The following is a 12,692-nucleotide window of genomic DNA, read 5'->3' on the forward strand; positions in this document are numbered from 1 at the left end:
ATGAAAAAATAAACTCTTACTTGTCACAACTACACTTGTTGCGTTCAGCGTGAAGTTCAAGCTGGCACTGTCATTCACCAGAGTCTCTGCAACAGTTTGTGTTTCTGGCACAGAGCTCGCATTTGCAAATATCACATCAGAGTCAACAATAATCGAACCTGGTCTGCAAAAAGGAAATTATTATTGTAGTTTTCATTTCTAACAAACATCACAAGAACACATTACCTGATATTCTGAATGTGTTAGTATAAAATTAAAATTTGGGCACCACTGTCCAATGGTTAGAGTCACACAACAGAAGAAAAATGTTTAAAAAGTTTATGTCATCATATCATTTTGTTGGAGTTTTCTTTCATACCTCTTTAATAACAATTTCCTGACTAACATCAATATTTACCTGAAAGCTTTGATCAGAACTCGCAGGAAAAAACCCCCGAATCTCCGCCTAAAGATGTCATTCAGCTGAAGAATTGAAAAACAGTAAAACAAGTCAGGGGAGACAGTTGATATTCACAAAGAATGTTTTGTTAACAAGTCTAATTCTTTTACACATGCTGATTATTGTATATTGATGTAGTTTAATTCAATTGATATTTGAATTATGAGACTACAAAAAAATCAGTTATGCTTACTCGAGTAGTTAGTGTTGTTGATAAGCGGACAAACTCTGGAGAGTCCCTTATTGCCAGAGCCGGGGTAAAAGGTTCTACCAGTGTAAATGTCATCTCAAGCTTTGAATCTGCTGGCACTGGAGTTGTTGCTGGAGTAACTGGTTGTGTAGTTGATATTGAAAAGATTACATTATTATTATTATTATTGATGATGTTATTATAACCACCATCAACAAACACATTTTAAAACTTTAACACTGCAAATTTGCCTGTACGTTGTGGCCAAATATCTACAGTGCTTTTAATATGTATCTTCCAATGTAATACTTGCTTTGATCAATTAGAAAAGAATATCACCTGTTGTCAAAGTCGTTGGAGGTGNACCGTCTTTCACAGCTTCTCTCCTTTTCTGGGTTCCCTGTCTGCCCACTTTCCGATGCTCACATACAGCTCTCCTGGAAAAACCTCTTTCCTCAGAGGTTTTGCACAACCAAAAGTTGTTATTCAGCCGGCAGTATTACCCACTCCATGTTCCATCTAACATATTTTCTGTCCACAATGGACGCTGCCCTAAGAAGAAACCTGGATCATCCACTGCGTATGCACTTTCCCACACCGTTAATAAACTACTTGCCATTTTGCATCCTGAGTATCTGAGTGATTTCTGCATGTGGGTCAGGAGGCTTGCAAGGGCAGGAGAACTAGGCATGCCCATGCTTCCAAAGTTATGTAGGAAAACTTAACAGGATCTGTCTTTCACTTCAGCCTGGCTCCAACGAAATGGCTAAAAAACCTACAAGTGAACAAAGATTTTTGATCGGTTGATTACTTTATTTTAGCTTTAAAAAAATTTCATGTCATGCCTACTGTGGACATTATATCCCCAGGATTTAGTGCTAGGTTTCATGTCTGGATATCTCATTAAATTTCCACATGTATATTAATTTGAGTACATTTCATAAAAGTATATTTTTTGTACAAAATAATAAGCTCCTTTATTAGTTAGAGCATATACCTAAGATGTAAGACAAGAAAGTTTTATAAAAGAAGCTCAAGTTACACAGGAAAATAATTTTCACTCTAACATAAATCTAACATGTAATTTAAAAAAAAAGGAAATTCTACTGTTTAGATTAATAAAGGAACATATTACATGGACATTCAAGTTTTTATGTATTTCCTGTTCGTTTGGTCCTCTTGGTTTAATTCAAACACCAAAAACTCACAAAACTAATTTTATGATCATTGTATGCTGCTACAGGGCCAAACACCCCATAATTATATTCAGGCTTAAACTGTAGCCTCTATGCTTCCTCAAAAAAGGGTGTAAATACGGTGGAGCGTCTAAGCAGAAGCATAGAATCTGTGTTTTAGTTTAATGAAATGTTAGATTATAAGATTATAAGTGTAAATGGAATTTTCCCCTCCGGTTAACAACCATCTGCTACTTTGTGTTGGTCTTTTACCAAACTCCCAAGAAATATATTGGCATTTGTGGAAAATGTAAAAAAAAAACAAAAAAAAAAAACACTTTGTGGGTGGGAATGCTTTTAAAAGACGCTACTTCAGCAAAAAAAAGAAGAAGATTTTGCTTCAAAATTCATATTTCTTTTTGTCTCCATCTGTTTTTCAGGTTCTTTTTTCCCAGCACTGAAACCATCGGAATCTGTGTTTAAGTTTATCTTTTGGCTGGGATACTTCAACAGCTGCATCAACCCAGTGATCTACCCCTGCTCCAGCAAAGAGTTCCAGCGGGCGTTCACTCGGCTCCTCAGATGCCAGTGTCACCAAAAGAGGAGGGTCCTACGCCGCTTCTATGACCAGAGGTGGAGGACAGCTGTGAAGGGAATGACCAGGGATCAGATGAGGGACTACGCTGCTGGCTACCCAATGCACGAATCTTGTGGAAGGTCGTTGATACACAAGAGGAAACATTGCTCCCTGGGGTTAAAGAAATTGAGCCTTTTCTCACCCCTGCAAAAGTCCTCCTTCCAGTTCAAAGAAAAAGTGAACGACCTGTCCAATAAAATCAAAGGAGGAACAGGAAAAGGCACCCCACCTGCCCTGGGCGAGACCGATACAGTGGAAACAGTCTCCATGGGGATTTACAATTCCTGTGAGCAGAGCACTTTTCAGTTCTACGATTTGGCAGAGTGTTACGGCCTTAAAGAGACTGACATTTAGAGAGCCTCTGAGGACACTTTTAGCTATTTCCAAAGGACCGTGCTGCTCCTTCTCTCAGTCACTCTGACGGAGCATACTTCTATGGTCGGAAAAAGCAAAGTACGGCAAAACTAAGAGTAATGACTTGACACCAGCACAAACTGGACTTAACCTTTGTTTCATTGCAAGTCGTGTTTATGTACATGATGTGGCTAAAAAGTACAGTTTTGACTCCCTGGATTTATATTTTGTCATTTTAACACACGTTCATGTTCCTCAGCCCACAACGTGGGTTAGTCTGTGTTGATGTATTTTGTTAAATTATATTTCTGACAGCCTCCTTGTGTTCAATTATTAGGCAACTGATGATGTGTATAATGCAACTGTGACATCTATGATTAAAAAAAAAAAAAAAAACTAGTAGGAGGAACAAAAATCTTTTCGCTGCTTGGAGAAAGTGTAAGCATAAAAGTCAAAAGTGCAATTTGTATTGTTGATTCAAACTTTGGAGTGTAATATATCAGAAATATTATGTTCCTTCCGAAATGTTTGTAAAGTTTATCTTCTGTTGCATTTGTAGGGCAACCTGACACAAATATGTACATCAAAATGTAATTTGCCCTCCCAAGTGATTGCGACTGTGAAATAAATGTGCTTCTTCGTGTTTTGTAACGTAATGTTTTTGTCAGATGTAACGCAAAATAAAAAGGGAGAAAAAATATTTGAGGAAAAAATATATTTGAGAAAAATATTTTTTTTATGCTTGACAAAAGAACACGCTGTTAAATGAATCCACTGCGTTCAGAAAACGTCATTGTTTGATTTGGACCTTTTTTCTCTATAAGATCATTCATATATATCTATATTTTTTTTCATTAAAGGTTATGCTTTGTATGTTCTATAAATCGTTCTTAAAAGAAAAATTAAACGTACAATCTCTGCACACTTTATATGGCTGCGCACAACTAATGTAGTTGGAGTTGATATCTGTTCAACTGGTTGCCGTTTTTGTTCTAAACTAAAGAGCCATTTCACCGTTTTAATGAGAATCTTTATTGCGAGAACTACCACTATGTTCATCTGTGTGCAACCGCTGCACCCCTTATCCATTCACCTAACTACTTTCCAACAAGATTTGTATTCATAAAACCTTTTAAGAGAGGTTTTGGAGAACACAGTAAGGAGTATGTGGAGTTTACTCAGCCAACAAGTTTGCTGGACGCTCCCCATCTGATGGGATCTGATGACATCTGTTGGTAGCAGACCCCACTACACAATCCGGATTGCTGGTATTTGCCCAAAATTCAGAGATAAATACAGAGAATAAAGAAGGGAAAGAAAAACTAGACACAGCCAGAATCAGGATATATTTTTAGAGCTTTTTCCTCATATTTACTCACTCATTCCTGAAAAAAAAAGCAGAGAAAGAAAAAAACTTTTCAAAGCTTTATACCAACTCGTGTTAGAGAAGTCATCCGCAGCCATATGTTGATTCCACTTTCACAGCTTGCAGTTACATGAAGCATCAGAGGCAGCCAAAGTGACAGCCTGCCCAGACTCCTAATTGTGAACTGACAGCTTTGATCCTGTTTTAACTATGATATGACTCTGAGTAAGGCTCAGCGTTAATAAACAGACTGCAGCTGGTGGCTGACTATTTTGAGAAGGACTAATTTGCAGTGCAATCTGGGCATTCACTGTCTAGGATTATGCTATAATTTACATTAGGAGGAAGTATACAGAGGAACACAGACCTTCAAGTTATGTTTTCGAAAGCCAATTTTTTTTTCACTGACTACCTTACTGCATGCAGTGTCAGACATAAAGTGAATTATGCTTTCAACATTTAGAAGCTGTCGGCAGACGTAGCATCACACAAGATCGCCTTCTTGTTTTTATAGCTCGCAATTAATTAGGCTTTAAATCAATCAATCAATCAGTCATTCAAGTTTATTTGTATAGCAACAAGGCAGTTCAAAGTGTTCACATCATGAAAACATAAAAACATCACAAACACATCATACAGTCACCAATTATGAAACCAGTAACGGACATTGCATTTTGTCAAGTGCCATCATTAAAATCGTCAATACACATCAAAATTAATGTTCCATTAATGACTATTAATTTTAGTCAGTATGTTTAGAATGTACATGTATCTTGTGTATTAACTTAAAACATCTGAAAGAGAAACAAAAGCTGTCCTTAGATTAAATAAATAAAAAGATAAATTAGGACTTTCTCTCTTTTTTTTTACAACACACTCTGAGTTGCTCTTCAGGTTCTGATGTGAGGCTGACTGCATAAGGAAACTACAAGCAGTGCGTCCAGCTACTTTTTACAGGTTTGTTTGATATATCTAGACAATTACTTTGGTTATAATTTGTTGTTACATAGTTATGTGTACTTTATGCTTCAAAAATCAGTTTCATGTCTTCTCCTCACCTTAAACCTTTAGTAATATGAAGTTTCAAGCTAGTTAATCATTGTTTAAACCCTCACATGGCTTTCTGTTGATCCATAGGTGAATGGTGTAAATAAGAACAACATGCTGCTTATAAACTTCAAAACCAACAATACATTGTTGTTTTTTTCCACAGAATAATATGTAATTTTTTATGAAAATCTTAATACTGGCCAAAAATAAACTGAATTGTATTTTCCATTTAAATTCATACCAGTACCATTAAATGCTCACTGCTGCAAATTAAAATAGAACAGAACGGAATAGAAACTTTATCATCTTAAATCGGATTTAGTAAAACATGACATTGTTCATTTACATTAGTCTTTTGCAAAATATGCAAAAGATAAAATATGCAAACTTTTTTCCATACATGGCAGAACAATATTGAAAGTATTTACATTTCATATCAGACAAAAGACAATGTTCACCACAAACATTGCCTGCAGCTTACGACAGTGTGCAGTACTCAGTGTGTGCAATGGTAACCATGATCAACTGAAACTTTTCATAAGAGAAACACAAAAGCCTTCTGCTGTTCACATTTAGAAAGAAAAAATGACAGTTTGAAACCTGTTCTCAGAAAAATTTGTTTATGAGACTAATTGTTTTCACTGGAAGGACGTTAATTAAAATGTAATTAAAATTTTTAAGGGTTAGGTAGCCTCTACCTAGTGGTGGAGATAGACATTTTTTATGGAGGTGGTCAGGCTGGGTCTGCTGTCCTCTCAGGGGTCTGGCTAGTGTACTGGAGTTCAATTTTTGCAAATAATATCACCCAAACGTCTTGCTCTTACTTGAGGTTTTTATAACTCCACGTAACATGCACAGATACCTTAATTTCACAATGACTCTCGACATTAGTTTTTCTCTTTCTTGGAATGTGACAACTCCATTCCAGACGATATTCCAGGCAGACACACCCTGCAGCTGAGAAACATGAGAAATGCCCTACGAAAGCAGCGATTGAAAAATCCATACAGGAAGGGATTTAAAGATGAGTTTATATATCCCAACCAGAGAAAAACATCCCAGACGACCCCTTCGGTGGTGTACTCAATGAACGGATCCACAATGTTGACAGTGAAGAAAGGCATCCAGAAGATAAGGAAAACTCCCATTATGATGCCTAAAGTTTTTGCAGCCTTTCCTTCCCTCTTCATCGTATTGCGGTGTCTTTTTTTCTTGCTCGAGTCTTTGCCCACTCCAGCAGCCATTTGGCTTTCCATGGCACTAATCTGCTTGGCCTGTCGCTTTGCAGCTTTGAAGATCTTCCAATATGCCACGAGCATAACAGCCATAGGCAAGTAAAAGGCTACCAAAGAGGCCATGACAGCATAAACGCGGCTGACCAAGAACACACACACGTCTGAAGGAATAAAGATGTCAACATCAGCAACGTGAAGATCTAGCATTATGGGGCCAAACGAGATGAGCATAGGAACAGTCCAACAAATGGCAATGAGGAGAGCTACATGACTGTTGGACATCTTTAGGGAGTAAACCAGGGGATTGCAGACTGCATAATACCGATCAAAGGCAATGCAACTGAGATGGAATATGGAGGCAGTACACAGCATGACATCTAGGCTGGAGTGAAGCCTACAAAAAAGAGGACCAAAGTACCAACATCCCTCCACAGTCCGAATCATGCTAAAAGGCATCACCAGCAGCCCAACAAGGCAGTCAGCCACTGCAAGGGACAAAACAAAAGAATTTGTTGGCGACTGTAGCTGTTTAAAGTAGGAAATAGACAAGACAACCAAGAAGTTGCCCACGACAGTGCAGCCTGTGCCAACCGAGAGGAAGGCATACAGGGAAATCCGTGAGATCTGGCTCCTCAGTGTGGCGCATGACGGTAGCTCAATAGGAAGAGAAGCGTTATCATTTCCAGGCCATGCCAGGCTGCTGTTCTCCATGTTCTGCTCAAACCTGTCAAAACACACATTCACATGTGAATTCCTAAACACCTGGAAAAATACTTTCAAATAATTTTTTATTTTACATTAGCCAAAATATGGGCCTTGGCCTCATATTGAGATAAACTCCATAAAGCATCTGTGTAGTATTGTGAAGAGGAAGATGAGAAAAAAAAACAGAACCAACAAATCAGATGAGCTGAAGGCTAATATTACAGCAACCTGGGCTTCCTTAACACCTCCGCAGAGCCATATAATGATCGCCTCCATGTAACGCTCCACTGATGCAGTAATACTTGCAAAAAGACCTCTGGCCAAGTATTCGGTGCAAATGTTCTACAGTACAAAGACGTACTAATCAGTAGGCTGGCATTTTTGTGTTAAACTCCTTTTTATTGGTTTTATGTAATATTCCAGTATTTGGAAAAACTACATTTTGGTTTTTCAATTGGTGGAAAGAGCTTGGACTTTATCATTTACTGACATTGTGTATATGGGGTTGTCCTCTGACCCTCATCTCTATGTGAATACACAATTTTTTTCAGGTCTATGTGAACTTTAACTATTTTTCTTAATGCTGAATCCTACCAACAGTCACAGTTCAGTGCATGAACAGGATTGAAGTTCTCTTCTTAATGTGGCTATTTACAATTATTAAACAAAGCACCATTGTTTTTCTTCCCTTGCAAATTGCTTTGCAAAACATATAAGAGCCTAAGATAACTTAAAAAGGTAATATTTGACAAACCATTTTGTTATTTGCTTCTGGCAATTAAAAACATATCGAAATAGTTTACAAAATCTATTTTTATCTCTTGGCTACATTAGTGCCTGTTGTGGATTATTGTAGAAACAGCTCATGGATGATGCTGACAGAAACAAGAACAGTCCATACAAACATGTTTCAAACGTCAATTAAAACAGCTATCTGCCCCTTCTTAGCCAATGGTACTAAGAATAGCAATTGCAAGCTTATTTATATATATATATAGTTTGTATTAGGTTGTGATCTAAAGTAACTCACCTGAACAGAGGAGAGATGATGATCGTCTGCCCTCAGGTCTGTTCCATAGTAAAATGCTCTATCAGCCTTTGTTTCATCCAGATGACAGAGACGGGAGAGGTGGGAGGTGGGTTTTGATTAATGCATGCAACAATAACTACCATGACAGAATATACTCTGCCAACAACTCCCTTGCCAAATCAATTCAAATTATAACAGAAATGACAGCTGAGGGACTTAGAATTTTAAATGCTCTGATGAAACAGTCAGTTATTTGTTGTATGTTGAAAAAACAGTGTAGCATCCAAGCACAGAACTAAATTGGACAGTATTAGACNAATGTTTAGTTAAGTCTAATTCTTTTACACATGCTGATCTTGTCATTGTATGTTGATGTAGTTTCATTCATTTGATATTTCAATTATGAGACTACAAAAAAAATCAAGTTATGCTTACTTGACTAGTCAGTGTTGTTGACAAGCTGACAAACTCTGGAGATTCAGGGTTTCCCAGAGCCGGGGTAAAAGTTTCTTCTAGTGTAAATGTCATCTGGAGCTTTGAATCTGGTGGCACTGGAGTTGTTGCTGGAGTAGCTAGTTAGGTTGTTGATATTGAAAAGATTACATTATTATTACTATTATTATAATTATTATTATTGATATTGTTATTATAACCACCATAAACAAACACCTTTTAAAACTTTAACACTTCATAATTTCCCTGTAGGGTGTGGCCAAATATCTACAGTGCTTTTAATATTTATCTTCCAATTTAATACTTGCTTTTTTCAATTAGAAAAGATTACCTGTTGTCAAAGTTGCATTGGTTACTGGTGATGTTGCATTTGCTGGAGGTAAAGTCACATCGGAAACTGCTTGATTAGAAACCATAATCAAGAAGTGGTATTCTATTTAGTAAAGTCATACTAACTTCTGGTTACCTCATATTGTATTGCATTCATATTATCGCTAGGTAACGGGATGCAATATGATGATTGTGATGCTAATGTCATGGAGTCTGTCTGGTGAGCAATTAGCGGTGGTAAAGTTAGCTTAGTGAAAAGTACAATAAAATACCCAGCAAACTTTCTATTTGTTGAAAAGATATTTTTATCATCACACAAAACAATAAAAGTCTTTAAGACTTCAAATGTTGTAGGAAGTAATAAACCAAGCAAGCTAATTGTAGCTGGAGTAACTGGATGTGTTACTGATTGTGTTGACGTTCCTTTCGCTGATATTGAAACAGTCATATTTGTTATTATTATTATTATTATTAATAATTTTTTTTTTAATTTTAATTTTTTTTAACCAAAAATAAACATATTTTTAAACAGGTTACTAAAGTTCCCACAAAAGCTTCTTAATTCATACTCTCTTTTCTCACAACAACACTTGATGCATTCATTGTGGAGGTAAAGATGGGGATATTACTTGCATTCACAAGAGCATCTTTTACAACTTGAGTGTCTGGCACAGAAGTAGCATTTGCAAATTTCAGCTCAGTATTAAGTTTAATAAAACCAGATCTGGGTTTTTAACATAAGCTGCAGATTGAAATGTACCATTCCTCCTTCAGACTGCTGTTCTCTGATCTTTCCATAACCTTCTATTCATAACATTTAGTTTTGCTTCATTTGAAGCCCAACTATAACCTGCTGGTGATCTTATAGTGACTGTCAATGGGTGATTCTGATGGGTGAAGAAGTTGGTTGCTGGTGACATAGGACTAGGTTAAAGTTGCACTGAGAGGAGGTGATGCTATGTAGGTTGCTGTAGATTTTGGTCTGATGTTGCATTGGTTGGACTCAACAGGTGTATTGAGTGGAAGTGAGGTTGAGCTAACTGATAGTGAAGTTATTTTTGGTGGTGAAGCTGTAGTATGTCATGGTGAAGTTATTAGGGAGCTTCTTAGTGAATGTTTAAGAGAAAAGGTTATATTATTGTTTGTTAAAAAGAATGATCTGAAACACTTAAAAAATACTATAGATATCCAGACATTGCATTCTTTGGTCAATTTAAGAAATAATTATGGTCATTTCAAAACAAAGTAAAATAATTGTTTTGAAATGTTCTATGGAAATACCTTTTACAGAAGTCATGCTCGCTCACTGCGGGTGGTCACTATTGTAGTTTTTATTGTGCATGTTGTCGGATGTCTATTTTTATAACCATGGATCAAGATGAGGTTTTTTATGGTTGAAACTTCTTGAAACTGTGTGTTAAGAGCAGTTATGATCTTGCCTTGAGTGTCACGTGGAATTGTGATCGGCACTTTTAGAAATTTGTTGAGGTTGGTGTGTGTTCAAACCTTGTCTAAACTTGTCTGTCTTTAATGGCGGGTGTCACTGGTTTGTCTGGGCAGCAAACAGACTTGTTTCAGTTTCGAGTTGAGTGGAAGGAAAAAGTGTGCTTTGAGCCTGGTTGTGCCTGTGAAATGGTGGAGGAGTTAGTCCACATTTTGTTTGAATGATCTGGGTTTGTTATGCGTGTGGCTCTCTGTGTTTTGTTGGTCATGTGATGAGGAGAATCCTGGGAAAAATTTGTGAAGCAATGATGTGACTATTTGGTGCTGCGGAGATGTCGGCTCATTTTTGGTTGATGGCCTTTTGGTGTTGCTGGCTGTGAGACAGCAGTAACTTTGAGTATGGTGCTGAACCATGCTAAGGGTGATCGTGTTGTGGGTGTCGCTCTCCATAATTTGTTGGTCACTTGCTTGGTTACCTGACTTGTGGAGCAACGTTTTGTGGTAGTGGACCACTTGTTGCTGTGACCTTTTGTGTTGGGTAAAATCAGTTCAGATCTGGTTGGATTACTGGTTATTGCTTTTGTGAGTGGTAACTGGGTGAATCCATTTTGATTTGGCTGTGAACTGTGGTTGGTCACTTGTGTGTCAGGTCTGTGTTTGTAAGTGGGTTCTTTCTTCTTAAGGTGCCTTGAACGTGTTGACGCATTAAGGACATGTCCTGTTTTAGCTGCCTACCATTTTTTTTTTGCCAGTCTAAACAGTGACCGGACATGATGGGCACAAAAACTTATGGCTGTGGGACACAAAGGCTGATGTGACGGCGGCCTCCTGAACACTAAGATCTTCGGTAATGTATTACCAGCCCCATCATTTTAAATTTGTTTATTTTTTGAATTTTTAAAGGTTCCCCTTTGGGGCCCTTTTCTTAAGGGTGGGGGTGTTACGGCTCTAGGCCTTGTAAGCTGGGCTGCAGGTGTCTTGTTTGTCTTTGTGCTCCTCCCCTTTACAGGTGCTGCTGATTTGCTAATTTGGAGCATATAGTACTTGAACCTGGCTGTCTCTGTCTTCTGTGTCGCCTTCAGTGTCCACTCTGCCGATTGACACTTGTGGTGTTTGTTGCCAGGCCTCAGCTCCCCTCCTTTTTGCACATTTGAGTTTGTCTTTGTTTTTGCACTTCAACACTTCCATATGCACTCATACAACACATCCAAGCATTTTCATTACACCACTGATACTGATATCCACAATCCATTGTTGTTTTTGTTAATAAATATTAATTTGAATGCACTTTAACCCCTGCATGGTCTGCCGTTTTTGTTATGACCTTGAGCCAGTCGTAACAGGTTATTTTCATTATATTTTCCTGGCATTGTTAGAAATTGTTGTTATTCTGATAGCATACACTGTGAAATCACAACAATAAACTTCAAAATTTGAGTAATGCAGTGAATCTGAATGTGTTACCTGTATTATTTTCTGTTGCTGTTCCTATTAGACCTGTAAAAAACACTGTGATCAATGGGTAGCTCAGCCACAAATGCATATACAAATATGAACTTTAACATTTCCATTACCGGCTAACAGGAGAAGGAATACGTGAGGTGCCATCCTCTAAGTGTCAGCTTTCTGTGAAATATACATTCAGAATAGAGCCATTTTAATATGTTTTGCAGAGCATTGTAAATCTACTGTTAACATGTGGTTTCTGCTTTTCTCAGAAAAAAACAACAAAAAACAAAAAAAAACATATTACAGCTTACAAATCTTTATTGTTATCTAAGTATCATGACTTAAAGTCACACTTAACAAATTAAAGCGGCTCATAAATTAATTCATTCTAAGTATCTGGGACTTGAAACAACTGTATATTTCACTGCTTTCTGGCCCCTGCACTTTGACCCAAAATAGCCCTTTAATGTACTCAGAAAAAACAATAATCTTTTTTTAGTTTTCAGAATATTCATAATTGCATGTTTATAAATATTTGTAGAATAAGATAAGTTGCTTGATAATGACCTTCTCCTATTCCAGAGATGTCCTCTTTTTGTAAGAGATTTAATGGTTAAATTACCATACATTTGCCAAAATACAGCGATGAAGCAAAACTCCTAAATGGTTTGAAATTCTCCAAAGTTAGACCACAATTGCTTTTAATTTCTACAAAAATTTTATATAGTGAGTATCCACACACTGAAAAACCAACAAATTAAATATGTACATATTAATATTAATTATAACACATGATATTTTTTCGTATGCATAATTTGCCTCTTCTGTCAGTTTTT

General features: G+C 37.1%; 2 protein-coding genes across 2 annotated transcripts in view; one reads left to right on the forward strand and one right to left on the reverse strand.

The window, feature by feature from the left end:
* adra1d (adrenoceptor alpha 1D) overlaps positions 1 to 3,225 on the forward strand; it is a 32,272-nt gene extending 29,047 nt beyond the window's left edge. Inside the window, exon 2 of the mRNA XM_007551844.2 lies at positions 2,245 to 3,225. Within this exon, the coding sequence (XP_007551906.1) occupies positions 2,245 to 2,795 (551 nt within the window). The 3' untranslated portion in view covers positions 2,796 to 3,225. The remainder of the gene's footprint in view (positions 1 to 2,244) is intronic.
* A 1,805-nt stretch (positions 3,226 to 5,030) lies between these two features.
* LOC103137939 (5-hydroxytryptamine receptor 4) lies at positions 5,031 to 8,481 on the reverse strand. Its single transcript, XM_016671434.1, has 2 exons — positions 8,182 to 8,481; positions 5,031 to 7,170 (listed from the first exon to the last, which is right to left on the reverse strand). Exon 2 carries the CDS (start codon positions 7,155 to 7,157, stop codon positions 6,099 to 6,101), a length of 1,059 nt encoding a protein of 352 aa, XP_016526920.1. The 5' UTR covers positions 7,158 to 7,170; positions 8,182 to 8,481; the 3' UTR covers positions 5,031 to 6,098.
* Between the last annotated feature and the right edge of the window lie 4,211 nt (positions 8,482 to 12,692).

This window comes from Poecilia formosa, unplaced genomic scaffold, assembly GCF_000485575.1.
Source record: "Poecilia formosa unplaced genomic scaffold, Poecilia_formosa-5.1.2 Scaffold44, whole genome shotgun sequence".
NCBI lineage: Eukaryota > Metazoa > Chordata > Actinopteri > Cyprinodontiformes > Poeciliidae > Poecilia > Poecilia formosa.

Bases quoted from the DNA above. Each gene is read 5' to 3' on its own strand.
- LOC103137939 (XM_016671434.1), bottom strand. From the start codon at position 7,157: ATGGAGAACAGCAGCCTGGCATGGCCTGGAAATGATAACGCTTCTCTT.